This window comes from Colletotrichum acutatum, assembly GCF_030867785.1.
Source record: "Colletotrichum acutatum strain CBS 112980 chromosome Unknown BDZ83scaffold_8, whole genome shotgun sequence".
Classification (NCBI taxonomy): Eukaryota; Fungi; Ascomycota; class Sordariomycetes; order Glomerellales; family Glomerellaceae; genus Colletotrichum; species Colletotrichum acutatum.
Window position 1 is genome coordinate 1 of NW_026849002.1, and position 22,209 is coordinate 22,209.

General features: G+C 51.3%; 9 protein-coding genes across 9 annotated transcripts; 5 read left to right on the forward strand and 4 right to left on the reverse strand.

The window, feature by feature from the left end:
* Nucleotides 1-801: 801 nt before the first annotated feature.
* Nucleotides 802-2,152, forward strand: BDZ83DRAFT_689731 (MFS transporter). Its single transcript, XM_060511294.1, has 3 exons — nucleotides 802-967; nucleotides 1,019-1,273; nucleotides 1,334-2,152. The coding sequence occupies exons 1-3, from the start codon at nucleotides 923-925 to the stop codon at nucleotides 1,919-1,921; spliced, it is 888 nt and encodes a 295-aa protein (XP_060370056.1). The 5' UTR covers nucleotides 802-922; the 3' UTR covers nucleotides 1,922-2,152.
* Nucleotides 2,153-2,251: 99 nt separating this feature from the next.
* BDZ83DRAFT_783615 (uncharacterized protein) lies at nucleotides 2,252-3,808 on the reverse strand (the record flags this gene model as incomplete). The annotated part of the gene is made up of 7 exons (XM_060515593.1): nucleotides 2,252-2,692; nucleotides 2,768-2,798; nucleotides 2,865-2,929; nucleotides 2,997-3,114; nucleotides 3,173-3,242; nucleotides 3,288-3,548; nucleotides 3,635-3,808. 7 exons carry the CDS (start codon nucleotides 3,806-3,808, stop codon nucleotides 2,335-2,337), a joined length of 1,077 nt encoding a protein of 358 aa, XP_060370057.1. The 3' UTR covers nucleotides 2,252-2,334.
* Nucleotides 3,809-4,836: 1,028 nt separating this feature from the next.
* Nucleotides 4,837-6,224, forward strand: BDZ83DRAFT_783621 (O-methyltransferase; the record flags this gene model as incomplete). Its single annotated transcript, XM_060515594.1, has 3 exons — nucleotides 4,837-5,058; nucleotides 5,113-5,378; nucleotides 5,456-6,224. 3 exons carry the CDS (start codon nucleotides 4,837-4,839, stop codon nucleotides 6,222-6,224), a joined length of 1,257 nt encoding a protein of 418 aa, XP_060370058.1.
* Nucleotides 6,225-6,455: 231 nt separating this feature from the next.
* Nucleotides 6,456-7,726, forward strand: BDZ83DRAFT_737681 (carbon-nitrogen hydrolase; the record flags this gene model as incomplete). Its single annotated transcript, XM_060513017.1, is given in 3 exon segments — nucleotides 6,456-7,543; nucleotides 7,558-7,646; nucleotides 7,699-7,726. The coding sequence occupies 3 exon segments, from the start codon at nucleotides 6,599-6,601 to the stop codon at nucleotides 7,724-7,726; spliced, it is 1,062 nt and encodes a 353-aa protein (XP_060370059.1). The 5' UTR covers nucleotides 6,456-6,598.
* Nucleotides 7,727-7,749: 23 nt separating this feature from the next.
* BDZ83DRAFT_726667 (alpha-ketoglutarate dependent xanthine dioxygenase) lies at nucleotides 7,750-9,203 on the reverse strand (the record flags this gene model as incomplete). Its single annotated transcript, XM_060512766.1, has 4 exons — nucleotides 7,750-8,164; nucleotides 8,220-8,428; nucleotides 8,481-8,694; nucleotides 8,784-9,203. The coding sequence occupies 4 exons, from the start codon at nucleotides 9,201-9,203 to the stop codon at nucleotides 7,778-7,780; spliced, it is 1,230 nt and encodes a 409-aa protein (XP_060370060.1). The 3' UTR covers nucleotides 7,750-7,777.
* A 358-nt stretch (nucleotides 9,204-9,561) lies between these two features.
* Nucleotides 9,562-11,065, forward strand: BDZ83DRAFT_420416 (alpha-ketoglutarate dependent xanthine dioxygenase). The gene is made up of 2 exons (XM_060502980.1): nucleotides 9,562-9,831; nucleotides 9,886-11,065. Exons 1-2 carry the CDS (start codon nucleotides 9,726-9,728, stop codon nucleotides 10,896-10,898), a joined length of 1,119 nt encoding a protein of 372 aa, XP_060370061.1. The 5' UTR covers nucleotides 9,562-9,725; the 3' UTR covers nucleotides 10,899-11,065.
* Nucleotides 11,066-11,118: 53 nt separating this feature from the next.
* Nucleotides 11,119-12,586, reverse strand: BDZ83DRAFT_783633 (cytochrome P450; the record flags this gene model as incomplete). The annotated part of the gene is made up of 3 exons (XM_060515595.1): nucleotides 11,119-11,981; nucleotides 12,045-12,269; nucleotides 12,328-12,586. Coding segments are annotated over 3 exons (903 nt in total), but the record flags the coding sequence as incomplete, so codon positions are not given.
* A 952-nt stretch (nucleotides 12,587-13,538) lies between these two features.
* BDZ83DRAFT_747647 (uncharacterized protein) lies at nucleotides 13,539-13,844 on the forward strand (the record flags this gene model as incomplete). Its single annotated transcript, XM_060513474.1, has 2 exons — nucleotides 13,539-13,586; nucleotides 13,644-13,844. The coding sequence occupies 2 exons, from the start codon at nucleotides 13,539-13,541 to the stop codon at nucleotides 13,842-13,844; spliced, it is 249 nt and encodes an 82-aa protein (XP_060370063.1).
* Nucleotides 13,845-18,094: 4,250 nt separating this feature from the next.
* BDZ83DRAFT_715848 (uncharacterized protein) lies at nucleotides 18,095-19,280 on the reverse strand (the record flags this gene model as incomplete). The annotated part of the gene is made up of 2 exons (XM_060511789.1): nucleotides 18,095-19,066; nucleotides 19,224-19,280. The coding sequence occupies 2 exons, from the start codon at nucleotides 19,278-19,280 to the stop codon at nucleotides 18,095-18,097; spliced, it is 1,029 nt and encodes a 342-aa protein (XP_060370064.1).
* Between the last annotated feature and the right edge of the window lie 2,929 nt (nucleotides 19,281-22,209).

Below are 22,209 nucleotides of genomic sequence, written 5' to 3' on the forward strand. Positions count from 1 at the left end.
TTGATATACGGACGCACTGGTCCCCGGGACACCAGGGCATCGAAGGAAACGAGGCCGCGGACCGGCTGGCCAAAGAAGGAACGACACTGCCGGCGCGGATGGGTCAAATGGCAACACTAGCGGGCATCAAGCGGCTTGCAAGGGAAAAATTACAAAGCCAGCACAGGAGATGGTGGTATAAAGAGCGAAGGCCGCGGTACGCGGACTTGGGGCTTGAGGCAGCTCTGTCCAGCCCTCCTGAACTGGCCTTGCCGCGGGCTACGTTACATCACCTGCTGGCGGCACGATCGGGTCACGGGGACTTCGAGCAATATCACCGACGTTTCAACCACGACGACGCTCTAATGATGTGCTCTTGTGGAGAGGCGAAAGACGTGGACCACCTGGTCTACTGTCGACTAACGCTGGCGAGGAGGCAACGGTGGCCGACCCTCCACTCTCGCAGTATGCCCGAGCCCATAGGTCCTATGGGATCTCTCGAGGCCTACTTCAAGAGATTAATCACCGACCCACGAGGCTTCGAGGCCTTTCTCCGCGTGACGGACTTCTTCCAGAAGATCTGTCTGCGGTAGCAGCATCCACACCTAGGTAGATGTGAGTGCGGACTACAAAGAACCTCCCGATTCCAAGGGACGATTTGGGAAAGAATGAAACTGGGGCACCAGCGGGAACCGGGGACAGACAGAACGCGTAGTGGCCACAAGGCATGATTTGGAGGACGATGTAAAGAGACGACGTACTGTAGAGTAGGTAGCCTTGGCTCACGGCCCTCCACGCCATATACCCTTCGGGAGGTCTGCGGTAAGGGCTCTAGCCCGGCCGCCACGGCGTTAAATACAACAACAACAACAACAACAACAACAACAGCGCTGCCTCTCTTGCCGGTGCTTTCGGCGGTATCCTCGCATGGGGAATCGGACACATGAGAGTTGTATGGGACAATGGCTGGAGATGGATTTTCATCTTGGTTCGTGACACCTATTTAATTTCAAAAAAACAGTGTCTGACAACTTAATAGGAAGGTATCGCGACCGTGGTCATTGCCGTCGGCGCATACTGGTTAATTCAGAACTACCCCGACACGGCCAAGTTCGTTTCCGAAAAGGAGCGCCGTTTCATCAGGGCCAGATTGGCCTCCGACAGCGATGCCACGCACAATGAAAAGTTCTCGTGGAGCAATGTGATGGATGCTATCAAGGACCCAAAGTGCTGGCTGTACGGTCTTGGCTTCCACACCATGAGCTTGCCATTGTATACATTCTCCCTGTTTATTGTGAGCTACCCTCGGAAGCTTGCTCAAGGTCTAGTCAACCATCTTACTGACTTGACCTAGCCTACGATCATCAAAAACCTCGGATACACCGCGGCCGTCGCCCAACTACTTACTATTCCCCCTTACGCCGTTGCCTTTGTCACAACATTGACGGTTGCGATCTACTCCGAACGTACCGGCCGCCGTGCCTTTTTCATCATGGGGTCGTCCGCGGTCGCGGCGATTGGTTACATTATTCTTTTGGCCAACTCTGACCCCGTGGGGAAGCCTGGCGTCTCGTACCTTGGAACCTTCTTCGCAGCTGCGGGAATCTACCCTGCCACCGCTCTCGTCCTCTCGTGGCCGGCCATCAATGTCTCTGGGCAGACCAAGCGTGCTGTAGGCAACGCAATGCAAATCACCATTGGAAACTTGGGGGCTGTGTTGGGGACACAGTTGTATCGCGCCAACGATGGTCCGAGGTACATTGTCGGCCACTCTTTCGCTTTGGGTTATCTTTTGGCGAACATCATCGTCTGTGGTATCTTGTACTTTGTGTTGAAGGGCGAGAATAAGAGACGCGAGGCAATTGCACCGGAAGTTCAAGCAATTGGGGACTTGGAGGATTGGCCCGGTGACAAGGACCCTAGATGGAGATTCCAATACTAGTGCAAGTCGGCACTGGCTGGTTCCGAGCGAGAAGGGCAGTTCCATACACAGGTAGTGCCGAGCCTGAGTGCTTGTGTATGAAACCTAATTTGATCACGGACTTCTGAAGTTGAAGATCGAATTGCGAGTAGACTTTGATACCTATAGAAGAACCCATGTCCAGAGCATCTCTCATATTGGTTGAACGGTTGCTGTATACAGCAAACTGTGACCTCCCTCATGAAGTCATGCGTGTGCTTCACCAACAGCACGAAAAGAAGCATGAAACCGGAAACTGTAGGGTCAGTCTTTAAAGCAATGCTTTGTTGAGAGACTCTTTTGTCTTTGTGGGCGGTAAATACGTGACTTGTTCACTCAGCAAGAGTCGGAGGTTGACTGCGTCGCTTAAGGTAGTTGGAGGAATCGAACTTACATCAAGACTTGCTCGACTCAATGCTAACGCTGATTACATCTGTTCTTACAATATCTCTGCCCACGTTTCTCCCTTGAAGAATGCTCTCTTGACTTCCCCTTGTGACCATCGTTGTTGATACCGTATCGTCAAAGCTGATCGCATTAGCGCTGTGTTGCCTTCTGGCTACTCTCTTCGTCGCTTCCTTGGATCGAGACATTTCGATATCGGATCGATATTGGCCACTCGGACCCGAACCATAGTTCTCATACGTATACCTGCCTCCCCCAGAACTGAAGATGCGCTTGCCAAAGATGAGCTCGCCGAGAGGTTGCAGTACGGGAATGCATGCGGCAATGATCATCGTGCTGCCCTCGACTCTAGCGAAAGGTATCAGCACAAATTCTCGACAGTTCATTGTGGCTGCCAACGTTGAGGACGGTTGCTTAACTCACATGGTCCAAGTTACTAGGTCCGAAGTGTCGTCTGGAATATCACACAAATAATCTAGACCCGGCGTGCTATTCCAAGCGGGATTCCCGACAAACTCACATGAGAAATCCATGCTTGCGAGACTTGGAAGTCGGGAGCATTTGTATATGGCAACGATCGATGAGCTTTTCGTCAAGAAGGTCAGTTTTCGTTGCCATTAGAAAGAAAAAGAAATTAAACCTCAACACGCACATTGACCCAATTCCAAGAGCGATGCTCAGAGCTACCTTCTTTCTTATACTCATCTGCAGCTTCGCAAGGACGACGGCTGGATAGATGGCCAAGTAAAGATCCACAAGCGCGCAGAAACCTAAAAGATATGTCAGAAATAGGGTTCTAAAGGACAGGGACAGAGGGGGTTGAAGCACCTCCAGAGTAGATGGCAAAGTAAACCAGAATCCACTTATACCAGCACGTCTTGTCTGTGACCGAAAAGTCCTACTGTGAGTGGGAAGGTTGGCATTGGGCAAAAAGAATGATTACGCATCCAATCAAGTTGATGAGACAAAATGTGGCGATGAACCACAGGAAAAGCGCATGCCATCTGCTAGGTTTCATGATTCGTGTGAGGAGCGCGACGACAGCAAGCTTCGGGAGTCCAAAAGACATGACCCCAGGAGGGAAGCCGGCAATGGTCCAGAGTATCGCTCCGGACTTCTGCTCGAGTGTTAGCACGTCAAAGTGCCGGCCATTTCCGTGCGCCACCACCGCGATAGCCGTTCCAACATTCGTCCATCCGCAAACCTGGAGCAGACATCGTCAGCAACTGTGAAGCCTCGGATGATATGTCGCACTGGAGACGATCGAATTGAAGCTGAACGGTTGCTTACTACAGATGCGACAATCAAATAGTCGTCAAGATGAAAATGCTTCAATATTTTTCCTCTGACAAAAAGTCTCCCAGCGGTGAAGAGGGCGCTGAGGACCGACATAGAGATGACAACGTCAAGAGCCATGGGGCCCTTGTCTTCGGAATTTCGGTTGAGCGGCACTTTTCCAGACATTGCTAAAAGTAGAGATCGATGAGAACAACAGATCGAACAAATAGAAGACTTCAAAGACAGACCGAAAAGATGGCGGCGGCAGCCACCATATAGGAGAACTGTGATACGCGGTTTTCGGAAAGAAAAGACAAGCCCTCAACTATCGGTACTGGGCCTTGGTAAGAGGGTCGGATTCATAATAATCTGAAGACTGCACCGAATCTCGAACTACGATCGACAGTTGGACATGTGGAATTCGCAGTTGCCCCTTCTCCTATCCACATGAGAAGCTCTTGATCAGTCCATCGATGACACTTTTGGGAAAACCCTGTGTGAGCTTCCACCGCCGTCGGCGGTAATCTTGATTCGGCTGACAAGGAACGGTGATTAAAGGACCAATTTTCAAGTTTCCAAGTTCCAACTCACGTATTCCGACAAACTGCAGGAGCGTATCGTAGACTTTCGTATTCCTCCCAGCATGGGTAAACCAACAGCTCGGGGACCCGGCGACGCGCACGCACTGCACCAACAAACAACACCAACACAAGACTCTCATTCGCCGCCAGGGTAGAAATTCCACCACACCCTTGCCAAAGAATGTTTGTTTTCACCTGATTTTTGCGTCTCCCGTTCCCTCCGTCCCTTGCCCAGGTCTTGGTATAGAGCCATGTCAGAACGGTATTACCAGATACTTTGAAGAGCCCAAGACTTTTTTTTGCCGTTGCTGGTGCAAAGTCGCAGACGATCCCAGCCAGGAGTCTTAATCATCAGAAAGCCTTCTCTTTTAGGAGTGCAATTTACCGAATCAGGTACCGACGATTATTGTTGCAACGGCCCTAGAATGTTGTGGTCAGAATCGGCATGAGGACCGCTGCCTGCATTTTTGCAAAGCCAAGGGTGGTCCCTCTTGGGTAAAACGGGTTTCTCAAATTCTTTGCTTTGTATTTATATGTCCCTTCCCTTTTGTTGTACTTTGATTTCGGCGACATCTTTAATTCAATTTCGAAACTTCCCATCACCATTACAACTTGACCAATTCAATCTTGAAAATGGGCTCTATTCCGGAAAAGACGCTTTTGGACACCTCCATCGCGACCCAAGCCAATGATGCCAAAGGCGTAGCACACCTAGCCAACACCATCGGCACTCTCGGTACATCCTTCCTCCCCAACGATGAACAGGGTCGTCTTGCGCTTCTGAAGCAGGCCCGGTCACTGCTACAGGCACTGGAAACCCCAAGAGAAACAATGATTAAACATTGTTGGGCTCAGGTGGGAACATCTGCCTTCCGCATTTTGTTTCGTTTCATGAAAGTAGTTGCTAAGTTGCTGTTACCATCAGCCTGCTGGACCTTCGTCATTGCGACCGGCATTGAGTCGGGGCTGTTTGAGTATCTGGTTCAAAACCCTGGTCCGAAGACCGTGGATCACCTAGGCAAAGCACTTCGCTTCGACATCGATGTACTTTCTCGCACACTGCGTCATCTCTGTTCGACGGGATACCTCAAGGAAGTTGGCCCAGATGAGTACGAAGGAACGAACTTCACCAGGTCGCTGAGTATACCGATCATAGCCGGCGGATATCCCTGTCTGTAAGACTTGCCCTCAGCCACTTTTTTTTCGTTATGCCCCCGTTTCTGTGGATTGGCCGTCCTGCCACATCACTTAGCGTCGAAAATTGCTGGCCGACCTTCTCGAATTTCCCCCTCTATCTCAAGAAGCACGATTGGTCCATCTCGCCGGACCCAAGAGAGGGGCCAATGCAGGATGTCATTGGTAAAGACAACAACTTCTTCAAGCACATGATGACCAACCATCCCGCCGGAGAATTCCAGAACCATATGGCTGGATACAGGCAAGGACGGCCTTCCTGGATGGATGACGGATTCTTCCCCGTTTCAGAGCGCCTTGTCAAAGGTGCAGACAGTTCACCAGAGGCGGCTTTTCTCGTCGACATTGGCGGTAGCATTGGCCACGATCTGGACGAATTTTGTCGAAAGCATCCCACTGCTCCGGGTCGACACGTCCTTCAAGATCTCGAATACGTACTATCTCAGACTCAGAAGGTTGACCGTAAGATTGAGCCCATGTCGTACGATTTCCACACAGAGCAGCCTGTCAAAGGCGCAAGAGCCTATTATATGCACTCTGTCTTACACGATTGGACGGATGATGTTTGCGGGAGCATCTTGTCGCGCGTCACTGAGGCAATGAAACCGGGTTACAGCAAACTCCTCATTAATGAGAATGTGATTCCCTCAATTGGGGCAGATTGGCAGGCTACGGCGCTGGATATGATGATGATGACACTCTTTAGTTCCAGGGAGCGAACAGAGGAGCAATGGCGCAAGCTTCTGGAACCTGCTGGTCTCAAGATTGTCAAGATTTGGTCAGCGGGTGAAGGCGTGGAGAGCTTGATTGAGTGTGAGTTGGCATAAGTGAGGGTATTGGAACCTGCGTGGATGCTTGCAATGATAAAGAATAAACGATGAGATGTTGTTGCCTTGGTTCTTAAAACTTGGGAATGCCGTCATGGTATTGGTGGATGCAACTAGTTAAAGATCATGGTTACGTGAGATCAGTAAGCGGAATTAGGATCTATGGTCCGCCGACAACAGAAAAAGCCCCGAGAGATAAACATACCATTCCAACTTCTCATGCCAACATTAAAACCATTCAATGCCACCAAGCGTCGTCCGTCTCCGGGTCCCTTAGTAGCATCGCAATTGATTAAGCGAAATATTCGGTGTTTATATTCGGTGTTTTGACCATCCTAGACCAACGTGCGTAAGCTCAGCTTTCACCCGCGACTATGTCTACCCCAATCCGAGTCGCCGCATGCCACGTCTCGCCCGTCTTTCTCTCCGCGCGACGCACAACCGAAAAGGCAATCTCCCTCATTCACCAAGCATCCAGGAACAAAGCAAATCTCATCATCTTCCCAGAAACCTACATCCCAGCGTTCCCTATCTGGTCTTCCCTGCGCGCTCCCTTTGAGAACCACGACTTCTTCAAGTCCATGGTGCAGGAATCCATCCACATCGACGGTGCAGAAGTCGACGCTCTCCGCTTTACTGCAAAGAAGCTCAACGTGCTGCTTAGTGTCGGCATTTCTGAAAAGGCCCGCTACAGCAGCGCGACGCTTTTTAATACTAATATCATCATCGGTACAGAAGGAGAGATTCTAGTCCATCACCGAAAACTTATGCCAACGTTTTTCGAAAAGTTAACGTGGGCTCCTGGAGATGGCTACGGCCTGCGCGTTGCAGAGACGCGATTTGGGAAGATTGGGAATCTCATTTGCGGGGAGAACACAAATCCGCTTGCGAGATATGCGCTCATGGCGCAGGGAGAGCAGATTCACATTTCCACGTGGCCTGCGATATGGCCGACGAGAGTTCCAAAATCCACGGAGACAAGCTCTCGAGAGGGGTCAAGCGCGGCTAAAGGAGCCAACTATGACAATGTTGCTGCCAACAGGACAAGAGCGGCTGCACACTGCTTTGAGGCTAAAAGCTTCGGTGTTCTCTGCTCAGGAGTTCTGGGTGAGGATGCAGTTGAGGCTATCTCTTTGGGTGCGAGCCAAGAAGACGTGGTCGCCCAGGCGCTGCGGGATTCGCAACGCGGCGCGACCATGTTCTTGGACTCAACGGGCGCATTATTGCCAGGCTTCACAGTTGAAGAGGGAACTCTCCAAGAAACCCCGTCAGCATTCTTGCAACACAAAGAAGACATCCTATACGCCGACTTAGATGTTGTGATTGTGTTGAGGGGAAGCAGTATCACGATGTGATTGGCGGGTATCAACGCCTCGATGTGTTTGATGTCAAGGTTGACCGTAGACGGCGAGAACCAGTTTTGTTCAAGGGGGATCATCTCACACTGAAAAGAGAGATAGGAGCTTTTGAAGAGGATTGAATCAATCGAAGCCGCATCATAAGATTATCATGACTTCAACTGGTTGGGTACGGACTTGCTACAATCTTGTCGCTCATGCCGCCTTCGCGAATCCAGTCTCAACAACCCCAGGCTGTTTCCTGAACGGCTGCGGCGCCGTGCCACTAGTCATCGTACACTGCCACATCAGTCTCTTCTTTTCCTCGTCCTCCTTATACTGAGCCAATTGTCCCGTGATGCTGTGCATGACGCCGCGATTGTGAAAGATGACGACGTCACCTTCCTCCCACCGGTGAGTGTAGATATTCTCCGCCGCCCAGATTCTCTTCTGGAAGCTGTAGACAATTTCGCGGACCTTGGCTACTTCGTCCACGATTGATACCTCGCCCGTCACCGGATCCCGAGTTGTAAGTTTGAATACGCAGCAACCATGGACCTGGAGAAATGGTCGATCGGGGTTAAGGGGGTTGCGCCAGACCATCTGAGGCTTGTCAGTACAACATCGAGAAGAATCCAGATGGGGTTTGGTGACTTACGGGATGTTCAGCAACATTCTCCCAAGACCATTCAGAGAGTTGCTCCATGGGAATCTCTTTCCCCATTGTTGGGATTGACAAGCCGTCTTCCGTCGCTTTGCATTGTCTGATGTATTCGTAGGCTTGAGGGGCGTATGTTACGGTTGTGTTCAGAGCAAACTCCTGCTCAGCCGGGGTAAGCAGTTGGAATGCCCGCGCTCCGGAGAAGACTGACGAAGAGGTTAACCATGCGTCTTCAGAGTTTCCGAGCACTAGACTTACAGGCCGTGGATCCAGCAGCGATGCTCTTTTCTTTCCCGTCTGGAAATTTGAGTTTCTGATCGGGCAGGTTCGGCACCTTGACCGCGTGAAGGATCGTGACTTCACCAGGCAAACGCTGGTAGAAGGGAGTGTCCATGTGCCACCGGTATGGACGGGTATATCCATTGCTTAGCTCCTGCTCCGATAGAGGCTTTTCGTGGAACAAAGTATGATCCTGGCCGGTTCTATTAGCTCAGATCGTCAACGGCTCGCGGTTTCCGAAATTCAATTAATCAGTTGATCGAAGATAGGTTCCAGGCATACCAGATGAATCACCTCCAACTCTTCAACTCCTTCATAGTTCTTAAACTTGCCGCTACCGATGATGCCCACTTGCGGTGCTCTCGGAATTCTTCCTGCCTTGTATGCCGAAAGAATATTTCTGGGGTCACTGACGGCTTTCTCGCCAGCAGAATGAATATCACTCGCAGTCGGGTCGAAGACTTTGGTCAGCTTAGGCAGAGTCTCAGGTGCGATGCCCTTCTGGTTCTTGATGACCACGACCTGGTTTTCGAACAGGGCTCTTCTAAAGGTGTCGAGGTCTTCTTCTGACAAAGCGTCTACGTCCAGGACATCCATTGATGACGGCAGGTGAACTTCGGCTCCAATCAAAGAAGACTCCCGAAGAGAGGTTGGAAGCTCTTTGAAGGAGAGTCCCTGAGATGGGGAGTTGAGACTGCCCATTGTAAATGAATGACTGATGTGGTGAAGGTGATAAGGCTAGAGAGTAAAATTGACTGAGGCTTTGGGTTGATGGGCACTGTATGAGCCGGGTAGCAGCATGAACTTATAGCTGACTACTCTTACCATGACATCGACGACTTCAAACTGTCTTCCAATTCAGAGCGGGTAAGTTGAACACGCTCTTCCGCACCCCGAGATTCAGAATTCTCCTGTCATGTAACACGCAGTGACTCGTAGTAATCGTACTGGCATAGTCTCTCATTGGCCGAGCGATGGGATGCATGCGGGCGGGTCCTTCATCTCACCCGCACCTCACAGGAATGGCCCAAACACTGTTCCCGTCGATTATCTCCGGGCACACAGAGACGCGGGCCAGTTTGTGCAACTCGCCCGCACTAGCCAAATGCATCTCTGAAAGAACGTATCGGTTGGTATATATACGACAATGAAGTCCAAGTGTCTCTCCTTCATGGAATATTCAACTCCCCGAATGCGAATCATTGCTTTGTTCTTACCTTCATCATGGCAGTCGTTGGAGTCAAGATTTCCCCTCTTCCAAAGCCGTTTGAGAAATCAGCAGTCGATTTCGGAGCCGAACTTTCGGGGATTGATCTCGAAAACATTGATGGCAAGTTCATGTGTCCAGAAAGAAACACACATATCAAGCTAATCACATATATAGATGGAAGTTTTCAAGTTATTAGAGAAGCCCTCTATAACAACAACGTTGTCCTGATCAAAGGCCAGCACAACCTCTCACCTAAAGCCCAATACGAACTCACCCGCCTATTCGACCCTGAAGCAAGCACATACAGCCATGGTTCCCGCATCGACAAACGCAGCGTCCTCCACAAGGATCTAACCACCCTGCCATCCCAGCCGCAAGTGCAAGTCATCGGCCACGGCGCAGTCGCCGAGTTCGAAGGACTGGATAATCTCAAGCTCACCCACCCTCACCACAAGACATTTCATAAGCATCCTATTCCGGAAGCCGAGGACTACAACTATACCCACTTTTACCGATGGCACATTGACTCGGCCATGTACAACCTGGATCCGCCTCTCGTCACATCGCTCTTTGCTTGCAAGGTGCCTAAGGGGCGGCGGCAGATCTGTCGCTACGACGACGGGACTGGGGATGAGCTAGAAGTACCCTTGGGAACGACAGCTTTCATCAGTGGATACCGCATGTTTGAATTACTACCGGAGGAGGATCAGGAGTTTGTCAGGACAAGCACGATTGAGTACAGCCCACACCCGTACATCTGGATGAGCAAGGCAAAGGCGAGATCAAATGGCCTAGGTCTTTTCTCAGAAGGTCTAGAGCTGTCTGAAGACCTGCTCCCAGAGATTGATGAGGAAAAGATCAGGAGATACCCTATGGCATGGAAGAATCCGGTGACGGGAAAGTTTGCCATGATGGTGTACCCGACGCCGGCGCGCAGGATCCATCTTAAGGACGGAACGGTGATGGAGGACTTGAAAGAGGTCAGAGAGTTGATTTACAGACTGCAACGACCAGCAATCAGCCCACAATACGTGTATCCTCATGACTGGGAAGAGGGTGACCTCGTTCTCTTCAACAACCATGGCGTTATGCATTCCATTGTTGGAGCCTTCGCGGAGAACGAGGTTCGCCTATTCAGGCAATGTAACATGGCAGCGAGCAGACCGCCTCAAGGTTCTGACTGCTGAGAAAATGAATAAGATGTACGCCAGCTTATATTCATTCATACGCCCCTGTCAGGCGGTGGATCCGATCAAAAGACGAAGCCCACTTGATCCGGATGTAATCCTTTTGATCACCGTGTTCATTGACCTCTACGAGCCAATTTTACGGTGACCTCGTCTCCCAGACCTCCAACTTTCTCAAACTTTAAAAACATAATATTAGAAGATGTTACAGGAATCAGAACTGAGAGGCGTTGCGTACCTTGTAGAGGCTCACCAAGGTAGCCACAACTTTGTACACCTCCAGGGCAAAAATATTCTTGCCAATGCACGTCCGAGACCCCTGCCCGAAAGTGAGCTCCGTCGTCTCCATCAATCCCTTCCTTATGAGATATTCCTCTTTATTCTCCGCTGTTTCCTTCATCCATCTCTCCGGGTTGTATACATCGGCATCCTGACCAAATACACGGCGATCCCGGTTGATCTGAGAAGCTGAACAACCTATATTGATGTGTCCTGGAATAAACACGCCATTGGGCAGCCGCAAGCCTGCCGAAGAAGTGACTCGCTGCAGATTGAACGAGGCAGAGCTGTGGAGACGTAAGGCTTCTTTGACAACACCCAATAGGTACGGCAGTTCCTGAGGTTCGTCAAAAGTCGGAAACGGTCCGCATCCACCTTCTTTCAGTTACACGTACAACTTGTTCTGCGAGGTTGGGCTGCTCGCCAGGTACTTGCACATTTCGTGGAAAGTCTTCCCAATCAGGTTCCCTGAGGCCGATATTGCGATCTGCTTGGTTGTCATGAGCTGAGGCTGGTGCGCATGCGTGGCGACGAAGTAAGACAGCAGGTCAGGTCGGGTATCAGATTTCCCTTGGGAGACACGTCCGTTGACGATTTCAGACACAACTTTGAGAAACTGCGATGGCCTTGAGCGCCTCATCACGAAGTTCTCTTGGACAACCTTGTGCAGCCAGGGTATTTGGGAGACGATGGCGACGTAGGCCCCAAATCGCTTGACCTTGTCATACAAACCATACGTGTCATACCCATCGAGAAAGCCAAGAGGTTTGCCCAGAGACAGTTTCGCAACGACGTCGAAGCAGTCTATTCACGTACTGGAGTCAGCCTTTCGTCGTCAACAGGTGGGAACAGAGGGATTGGGCTAACAATTATAGCACCAGCGGCTCAAATTCAGCACCTGCTTCTTCTCAGCGTGATTCTCACAAATGTTGATGAACTTAGAGATGAGCTCATCAACATAAGGCTCATAAGCCTTCAACGACGTCATCGAATAAGCATTCGATAACAAGCGCCGATATCGTGAGTGAATCGTCTCCTCCTGAATACTGAGGAGACTTGTCGTCACCCCGGATTGACGGAAAGGTTTGTAAGCTTCACCCTAGAGGATTCGCAGTCATCAGCATCAGAATTCCAAATCCTTCAATTATACAATTGTTGAGTTCATCAACCTTGTCAAGCCGCGATCGAACACCATAAATGACTGGCACGGCGGAAGGATCGAACACGGTAATCGAGCAAGGTCCTAGGCGAATCACATCGCCATATGTGTCTCGGAGATCGTCCAAGATATTCACTTTCGATGAACCACGTTCAGTACGCCAGGCTGAATAGACCGCGTACAGTTCCGTGTACCAAGCAATCCAAGGACCCTGGATGTCAGACAGACACGCTCGGTGACTGTCGATGACGCATTTGAAGCAAAACGTTGCTGTCAATATGAGTATAGAAGCGAGAACGCTCGTCAAATTGATTGATTGTGGGAGTTCCATCATAAGTTGCAGTGCGTCTGGTCGAAATCTGTGAATGTTTCGATGCGGATGTGGTGATGTGAGAACGGGTCAAGGTAAAGATCTCTAATTTTGTCTTCGACCAGGAGTAGGTATATTCCTTGCCCCTTAATGATCAGCCGAGGCTCTGGTTCCTAGATCGGGACTTGAACTTACCTTAGTCCAAGGTGGCCTCCGTCGTTAGCGACGGGCGGGATATGGACGAGCCCGACTGCCGTCTTGGCTTCTCTGTACGTGGCTGCCATCCATGACAATGAGGCCCTCTAATCAATGTCCGGGTTGATGTGACACGCTATTCATATTCTCTCAGCTTGAAAATAATCTTTTGAACTACATTTGGGAAAATATTGTTTATCCTAGGGCGCCATGAATATTTTTCGCCACCTACGACGCCCGCATTTATTAATATCTTCCTTTAGTGTTCTCACGGAGGTATCCCTTTCGAAAGACTCTCTTCACGGCAAGTCAGACGGTGTTTGCTTTGCGCGATTTAGCTGAAATTATCCACGTGCTTAAGCCGTTTGTATCACTCCAATTTCATGAGCTATTGAGCATACAGGGATGCCTCCGGGATGGAATTGAACAGTAAGCTTGGGTGGACCAGGTCGAGAAAGTTTGTGCGCAATTTATCAGGAATAATACGATGCTAAACTAATGTAACTTATCATACTTTCGCAGATCTTCGGGCTGGCCGTCTTCAATGCTATTCTAACTCTCTACAAAAGCCGTATCTCTCGCTGACTGCGTCACTGTACCAAATAATCTCACTTCCAGCTCATCTTCGCTTTGCCGTTGACATCACGCTCACTATTAGTACTGCTGACGCCTGCCTCGGCAGTATTCCTCCACCACCATGCAACTGAACAACCTTCTCGTCACCGCTGCTCTGTCCTTCAGTATGGTAAGTATGCTCCATGAGCTCTATCACGGGTTTGACGACCTACTGACGACAGCATAGGCCTCTGCATATGGTGTTGGGAACCCCGGCAGCACATGCACACCGGGCGGATTTCACTGCAACCCTTACGAGGAGCCCAATGGCGTTACCTATCAGAACGCCTGGTGTCCTAGCCAGTGCGACCCACGAGACGGAAGGAAGGATCCCAAGGGCTGCAACTGGGCGACTTGCGACAAGCAGACCCCGAATCCGAACAACTAGGGGGAAGGATCTTTCCTACCGAGATCGGGGAATGGAATGCCGTATACTTGTACGCTGGCTAGAGCCCCTCAGCAATCTATTTACGTTCGGAGTGCATGTCTCAAACTCCCCATCGGTTTCGCAAGCCGTCCTTTCATCTGCCACCCGGGCGCAGCTTTGTCCAAACTAGTCTCAAAAGACCCTTTTTCTCGCTTGATACCTGCGACTGTGCTCTTTGTCGAACCTGTCTCTGCTAAGGACGGGTAAGCGTCGTCGAAAGAGAGTTTCACACAAGGTGGGGTTTACCCGGTGCATGGCGGAAATACCTACCCGCTTTAGGAATGTTTAGCCCACGGTTCATCGATTAGGTTTAGTGTAAGAGCAACGATCAGAAGGAAATTGCGTAGGGCATGGGCGTGGATTGAGATGTGATCATTATATTCTTTCGTTCTTGTGATATGAAGCGCTCATCTCGCTTCTTCAACTTGAATATGCTTTCTGATGTACGAACAAGGGACCTCAGGCTAAGTTGATGGGCCGGGACGGAGCTCGCTGGATCATGCCACACATGAACGAAAATCTTGTAAATCGAGTAGGCTATTCTTCCATATTTGCAGCGGTGACCGCTCTGGAAAGAATCCAACTACTCATTCCTCGCAAGGCCTGCTTCTGGATGCACTTTCTGCCAAGTGGCACTGCGGACAAGCACAACTTTCCGTCACCCGTAGAACGTCTTCTATGTAGCTGTGGGCGTGGCCGGTGATTTGAAGGTGCCCAAATAGCCTCGTTACGGGTTGTACACAATCTCGTAGCCTGGGGCCGATCTACATGCCTCGGTAGTCGGTCTCGTGCCAGCTGTCACACACGCCTGCGCGTAAGAATCGCACTACAACTCGGATGTCAGCCAGAATGCTTGTGTACGATGTGTCAAGTGGCAATCTCTTGAGGTGACGTTGATACATGCAACGACTATTCAAGTCAAGTATGCACCATGTTTTGCCGCTTCACAAACGCAGCTTCGGGTGCTGCGAGACTAAGCCCAAAGATCACGGCTGCTGTTCTGTCGGTATCTGACGGAGCTTCCAGAGGCTGGAGATTTGTTTGCTACGAACCTAGCGAATGAACTCGCTAGGTAGTGAGCATGCCCGCTACAGCATTATTCATACTATCGATACGAGGTCCATCAGCACTTGGGCGCTTACTCAGCCAAGTGTTCTGATCAATCACCGGCTACATGTTTCTGGTCAGGATGGATTAGATGCTCAGCACGAAGTCATATCGTAGATTCCCGCCAGCTGGTCCGTCGCTCGGGACGGCACTCGAGACTGGGTTTCTGGACGGTACGCGAACTCCATTGTCCATATCGCCCGTCGTTTGATTCTCTCCGTCGGCCACCACGACAAGTCCGTATGAAGATCTGGCCTTAGACATAACGCCGCGCCCAAGTAGCCCGAGCCAGCAGAAAGGGTTTCACGAGGAGAAAATGAAGAAGATTGGTGTTTTGGAACAAAACGACCTGACTAGAATAAACACAATTTGGATGGCATTACGTGTCAAATCTGTTGTATAAGAAACTTCTCTCGTATAGCAACTCAGTCTGCCGCCATCAAATAGCATCTCAGAATATCCAATTGTCATTCAACTCCTGCATCGGAACGTGGATAGGCCCATCGGCTAACACATCCACCCGTTGCGCCACAAGCCGATGCTCGCGCGCAGGGAACGGCTGGTTCTGCCTGCTTGTCCTCCTCCACAGCTCGACGGGGAGAAACAACAGAAAGAAAATCGGCGATGCCCTGACAGCCGATATCATCAGCCATGGAACTGTCGCAGTGACCCATTGCGCTAATCTCAGCCAGAGGATGACTTGAATGAGGACTGGTAAGAAGTAAAATAGCCATAGACCAATCACCCCGAATTCCCTCCTCAAAGCAATTATGAACGCGTGATGTCTCAAAACACCAAGACCGTGACTGACGATGAACATGGTACATGGTACGACGAAGAGTAGGGACGGGTTCAGGAGATCATGTGGGGTGTGGTTGTTGTAAACAAATTTGACGACATCGTAGTGTATGGCGATGGATGAAAGAACGAAGGTGACCTTGGGAACGAGTCTCAGACGCCTATGAGGAGGATCCATTTGGCGCCTCTGTCCCAAGCGTGTTACTTTCGTTTATCATGCGTATGTAGATGTGGTGTGTGTGTTTGTGTCTTGACTGACGATTAGCTTACATGTACTTCCTACAGTTTTGGTTGCGTTCTCTTAAAAAAAAATTCCTTTCCACCGGCTTTGCGGTAGCCACGATGGTTTGTCTTTGATCATTAGAGTGTTGTTCGAATTTACACAGAATCAGCGAGACCAAGCTGTCTCTGAACCAAATGTTCTCCATCCAATGGACAAAGAAGAACATGCCAACCATGGCTCAGTTTGTGCTGCTTGAAAGATCACGCTCAAACTTGAGTTATTTCAAAGCCAGGATATCTACAACAAAGGCTTTGGATGAGCTGAGCTTCTTTCTTCGGACAAAGGTATTGTTACAATCTACCATTGTGGCTGGATGACGTTTACTCTCATACAAGGCTTATGAAATGGTCGGCTCAATCGCCATGAAGTATAGCTTCGAGTGCGCAACAATACCTCACCATTCGGTATAACACTGGATCTCCTAGTAAATACTTAACGACATCGCTGAATTATACAGTTATAAGATGTTCCGGCCATCCTCCTGTTTTTAACTCACGTGTGGTTACAGGCTCTACTCTGTCCGACAGTTCGACTCGTACTCCAAACTCGCTCTCAGGTCCCGATGGCCGGCATCATGTAGTACGTTTTCCTATATGAATAGTCTTCATCGTCTGTTGAGACACTCTCGGCCAGAACATTCGACCTTTGCTGATGGTACGCAGACTGCAACGGCACATTCGCTTACATCCGCCTCTGTCTATTTCATTTTGGCCTCCAAATCACGTTGTTTAAAATCCTAGCGAGGTCTTTAGTTTAGCTCACAAAGCTTTGCTCGAGTCCGCTCATCGCTCATAAGCGTCAGTCTGCTTTGGAACAAAAAGTCTTGGAAACATTCATCTCAAGCACCCCTGTCCTTACCTCAGATGTGTGGTCTAGTCGAAGATCTTCGGTGACTGGAGGCACTTGCCCCCCGGACGGATCAACTCTTTCCATGTAATTCACGTGGGGATACCCCCTTCACCTCGGATTATTCGACTAACCTCCCTGCTCGCAGCAGCGGACGCCACTTCTAGCTAGTGCACGCGGGACCAAGAGTTCTGGAAAGACATCCCGGAGCCGAAGGGTCGCGTCTCAGCCGACGTCTTCGGTTCCGCTGGTGGGGGCTAGTGTACGACGATACGCGCTAAGGGTGAGGCGGGCTGCGTGTCGGGGCGTATTCTTTCCTTTGGGCCGCCCGAGTTTGCCGATTCTCGGAGATGGGGGCTGCCGGGAGAACACGGGACACTGAAGATGTCTCAATAGCATCGCTCGCCCTGAAGAATTGGCCACGGAGAAGGTCAGAGCTTTAGCAATGGTGTCGCTGGATTCTCGGAGTGGATAACGGGCTCGAGGTATCGAGGTCACTGAAAAGGGTCACTAAATGGAACCAAGACTGTTGCAGTTTTCATTGGATTCACTGGGTTTTGCATGCAAATACACTACACAGGCATAGCTGACAGCACCAAGATGTGCCAACTCAGATGATGGCAACTGAGGGTTCGGGCTAATTTGACCTCACAACCGGCTGTACCCAAAGCATGTAATGTAGTTCAAAATATCTCTTCATTATTCGCATCTTTCATGCGAAGCAAGAAAGCGGAGAGTTTCGGTAAACCAAAGGTCACCTTTCCTAGATAATACCTCTGAATCTTCCACCCAAGGTAAGCAATAGTCTCTTCTTTGACAGGTAAACCTCGCCAAATATCCTCTTCAAATGTCCCCACTCAAACAACCCGTAAAACGCCTTCTTTGATGATGGAATCATCCCCGTGGTATACATTTCAAAAATAATCGAGTTTCCCCCCTCTCTTCCCAACGAGTTTCCCCGCCAAGTACCGTAAAAGAACGCCCTTGTAAAGATAGATGTTCCCAAAGTCGTCAAAAACAGTGTCAACCGCCGGGAACCTCGCGCCTTTTCCCCCTTCTTTCCATCTACCCAATGGTTGGATTTTTGTAAAACATCCTTCTATGATGCACTCACTCCATCTCTTTCTGGTTTCCGTGTTCGATAATGTGCGCAAGGACAAGACACAACACCAACCCATCAAGACCAAAAAGGTCCCTCGGCCTGAGCCCGCTGCCACTGCTGTGCCTCCGCAAGCCTCTTCTCCAACGCCTCATTCTCCTTCCACAGCTGCGAATTCTTCTTCTCCAAGTGCGCAATGTACTCGGTCGCCTTGCTCAGGATCGTCGCCTTGTTCAGCTTGCGCGCGGGCATCAACCCGCCCAACTCCTCGACGACGTCAATCGCCTCGTCGCTCTCGGCGGCGGCGGCCTGCGGGTTTTCGGTGTGCTGGACGACGCACCGCAGCGAGGGGACGGCGTCGCGGAGGGCGATGATTTTTTCGTTGATGTTGACGCGGTAGCGCTTTTCAATCATGTTGTGCGGGTTCTTGGAGGGTTCGGAGTGTTTTGTGCGGCGGGCGGGGGGTTCGGGGGAGGCGGAGCGGGAGGAGGCGGAGGAGGCGGAGGATTTGCGCTTGAGGTCGTTGGTGCGCGGGGAGGTTCGTTGTTGGGTTTGTGGTTGTGGTTGTTGCTGTTGCTGTTGCTGTTGCTGTTGCTGTTGGCGTTGCGGCTGTTGTTGAGGACGAGAGGAGGGTGCGGATGTCGTCCGGGCGAGACGGGGCGACTTTGCGGGCTGCTGGGTTTGAGGTTGAGGCTGCGGCCGGGCGGGCGCGTCGAGGGTTTGGAAGAGGGGCTGCGTGTCGTTGATGCCCTCGCGGCCAAAGGCGACGGCGTCGGACATGAGGTCGGACGGGTTGGCGCTGGGGCTGAGGGTGAGGTTCTGGGGGGAGAGGAAGGACATTGGGCTGCCAAAGGATTCGCCGTAAAAGACGTCGAGGTCCGGGGAGAGGGCGGGCTTCTCAAAGTAGGCGGGCCAGTCGCCGCCCGTGGGGAGCTGGAAGGAGGAGGTCGGGAAGACGGGGGAGACGGGGGAGCCGCGGGACGGTGCCGAGTCTGCGCTGAAGTCGGCTTGGGTGTCGTAGAAGGAGAGCGGAGAGAGCTCCGGGGGGCTCTGTTGGAGATGCAGTGTCAGTTGGGTGTTGAGGCAGAGGGAAGAAGTGCTGGTTGTGCAGGTGTGAGAGACTTGATACCACTTGGTTCAAGTCGTCGTGTGTAAGTCGGGAATGGCAGTGTGGTTTAAAGGGGGAGGAAGAAAAGAGAGTACGCACCATTGATTGAGGCATCGGAGGTACTTGATAGTAGTCAAAGGACTGTTGTTGAGCCATGGTGCGATTCATGGAGGGGTAGGTTGACTGGGGTGTGGGAGGTGATGGGGGGAATCTGACGATGGACCGGTCTGGAGGAATTGTCGTTGATTGAAGATGCGAGAGGCTGGTGGCGTTACTCGGGAAGTGAGTTGACGAGGGGCCGGTGTTGAGATATGTGTGTGTGCGTGTGAGTGTGTGTGTATGTGTCGAGATGCCGATGGCGAGAGGAGACGATATTAGTAAGGTACTGACTGTATGTAGTAAGATATGATGTTACTTTAGATGAGGCTGATGGTTCGAGAGTGGACAGGTGGGGAGACAACAAGACGGACGGCAAAGCTATATACTAGAAGGCAAGTCCAAAAAAAAAAGAGACATGGTGAAGCATGGGTACTGCGCATCCGTAAAGAGGCGTAAAGAGAGTCAATGGCCAAGAAAATCGGCCATGAGCCGGGGTTGAGGTCCGAATGCTGGGATGCGGGTAGGGTGGACTTGGAGGAATGGATCATTGGGGGGGGTGATGGTAAGGCGGGCGCGGGTTGGAACGGCGAGCAAAACTGGCGATGGACGGGCTCGTCATACGAGCACGGGGTGGTTGACGAAAGGAAAAATGTGACCAAAGTACACTCGACGACTCTCGGTATGGATACAGAGTCGACAATGGGCGAGAGAGTGAGTGTGAATGGTACACATGGTACGGGCGGACGGATCCGACGGTGGGAAAGACTGATGATTGACATGAGAGGTGCTGTGGGGAGTCTCTTTGACACATGCACGAAGGAGGGTCCAACGTACGGGTACGGGTACAGGGTACATACTTTTCTCGAGTCCTTCACCATGCACCCGTTCTCTCACTCGTACATACGTAGTAAGGTAGTCTCGTAGTGAGTGTCGAAGGAACAGAGAGCAGGGATGTGGGAATAGGGCCATGTCGACGCCGGGAACAGCTCGGTGCGGAAGCAGCAGTGCAGGCGCGGGTGGATATCCGGCCTTCTCAACGGCCTCTCTTACTACCTTACTGTGTATCCGTACTGCGTATGCAGTAGCTGTCAGGGCCGACAGGGAACGTTGTGCTCTCTCTCTCTCCTTCTCATCTCTTTCGACACTGGGTGCTGAGTGCCTTTAGCTGCATACATGAGGGCGTCGTATGCAAGACCTGCACTGAATCTATGCAGGGATAGGTAGTCCAACAACACAGCGGTCCTCTGCAGAAGAGCTTTCGTAGACTGTCCTGTCTCACCCGCGAAACGAAACGAAGATACCTCGCAATTCGACCTCGGACTTGGTTGAGGGAGAAAGATTCAGGAATAGGTACTCGCTACTTGCTGCTGCTGCTGCTGCTGCTGCTGCTGCTCCTAGTGCTCCTGGTGCTGCCCACGCCTAATTCCAGACCAAGCTAGGCGGGAAAAAGCAAAAGAGCGGCTGACAAGGTCCAGGGGGGGTGGATGCCCGGGGCCCGGAGGGGCGTGTACTGTGTATTTTGGTGCAAATCCCGGAAGGGGGAGAATAGTCAACACGATGAGATGGAAAGAGGATAGAACGATGGAGGGGCATCTCGGGGCCTTGGCGGCACTTGCCTATCCGTAGCCCGTCGCCAACTCTGCGGAACGCCCATGTTGACTAAAATGCCTACTATGTATGTAGGTACGGAGTAGTGCGAAATTGGGTTTGGGGGGAAACGGTTTTCATGAGGCCATTGGGGAGCCATTGGGGGGTGCATCTCATCGGAAGCGAGCGCGCCTTTTTTTTCTAATTCTTTCATCGTGATCGGGTCTGTCTGCTTTTGACCAGGGCACCGTCATCATCTTGCATGCGATCTGACGATATGGTTGCGGTTCAAATCTTTTGGCGACTCATCCAAAGCCAAAACACATCAAAACAAAAGGGAAATCTTGGAAATCGGATATGTCAACCTTGGTTGTGGTGCCGAACGTGCCTTCAATCTCGTGCGATGGATGTGGGAATGCATCTGAATCAGGGACCCCCTCCCCGTGGCCCCCGGGCTCCCCAGAAGAACCCAAGCCTGTCACAGAATGCGCCCAAGACGCAGAACCTCAAAGGATCATGGGCGTAAAACCAAGATCTCGTCCATCTTGACCGAGATGGGGAGGAGGCTAAGACCCTACGGTAGGAAGGGGGGCGTGTGAGACTGTGAGGTGTCGAGTCGTGAAGCTGTTCGAGTTCAAATTCGGACGTCTTGCATTACCTAATTGGACGTAAACGGCGGATGGGGCCGGTCCAGACTGACAGATTGGATGGAAAAGGTAAATGCTGTTGGAGCTGTTGAGGACGTTTACCATCATCGTGTATCCAGGCAAGCAAGTAGGCAGCTAGGGATGTTATTCTCCTGACGTGCATAACGACATCCTGGACAGTCCTGCTCCGTAGACTACTGGTGGGATCATGACTGACGTCGTTGCTCGCTGTCTTGTCGACGATCAAGACTCAAGTCTGTTGAAACTTGAAGCTGTCACTGCTCCTCCTGGCGGCCGTTGCGCCTCGTTCCTGTTCCTGTGGGTGGCCGTTTGACAGGTGGTCCGCGGCAGGCAGAAGACGATCGAGATCTCCAGGGTCCCTCCCACCACACACTGAGACTTCCCCCCTATGGCACTAACAGCCCAACACCTATGGTATTCGTACATACCTAGCGACAGGTAGCTGAAATCCACTTCCCTGGCATGCCGTGTCGCCGGTCTCGTCAGCGCCTGAAGAGGAACGGTGAAGGAGAAGGATTCAAGGCTTTTGTCGGGCGCATCGCCGTGCGTCGAGGCGTGCCGGGCCACTCGACCCAAGAGGCAAGAGACACGTCGATGATGTGCGCCGTGCTGGCAGTCATGTCCCTCTCCGAGTCCCCAGACGTTCCGAGTGGTCGGCTTCTGATGCTGCCGAGCACTCCAGCACTGATTGCGGCTGCCAGTATTCTTCAATCGGAATGAGCAAGATACCT

Excerpts from the sequence above, each read along its gene's own strand:
- BDZ83DRAFT_689731 (XM_060511294.1), top strand. The coding sequence starts at position 923 with ATGAGAGTTGTATGGGACAATGGCTGGAGATGGATTTTCATCTTG. Across the intron at positions 968-1,018 it reads GGAGATGGATTTTCATCTTG|GAAGGTATCGCGACCGTGGT; the intron begins GTTCGTGACACC and ends ACAACTTAATAG. Across the intron at positions 1,274-1,333 it reads ATACATTCTCCCTGTTTATT|CCTACGATCATCAAAAACCT; the intron begins GTGAGCTACCCT and ends GACTTGACCTAG.
- BDZ83DRAFT_420416 (XM_060502980.1), top strand. The coding sequence starts at position 9,726 with ATGGCAGTCGTTGGAGTCAAGATTTCCCCTCTTCCAAAGCCGTTTGAG. Across the intron at positions 9,832-9,885 it reads TGATCTCGAAAACATTGATG|ATGGAAGTTTTCAAGTTATT; the intron begins GCAAGTTCATGT and ends TCACATATATAG.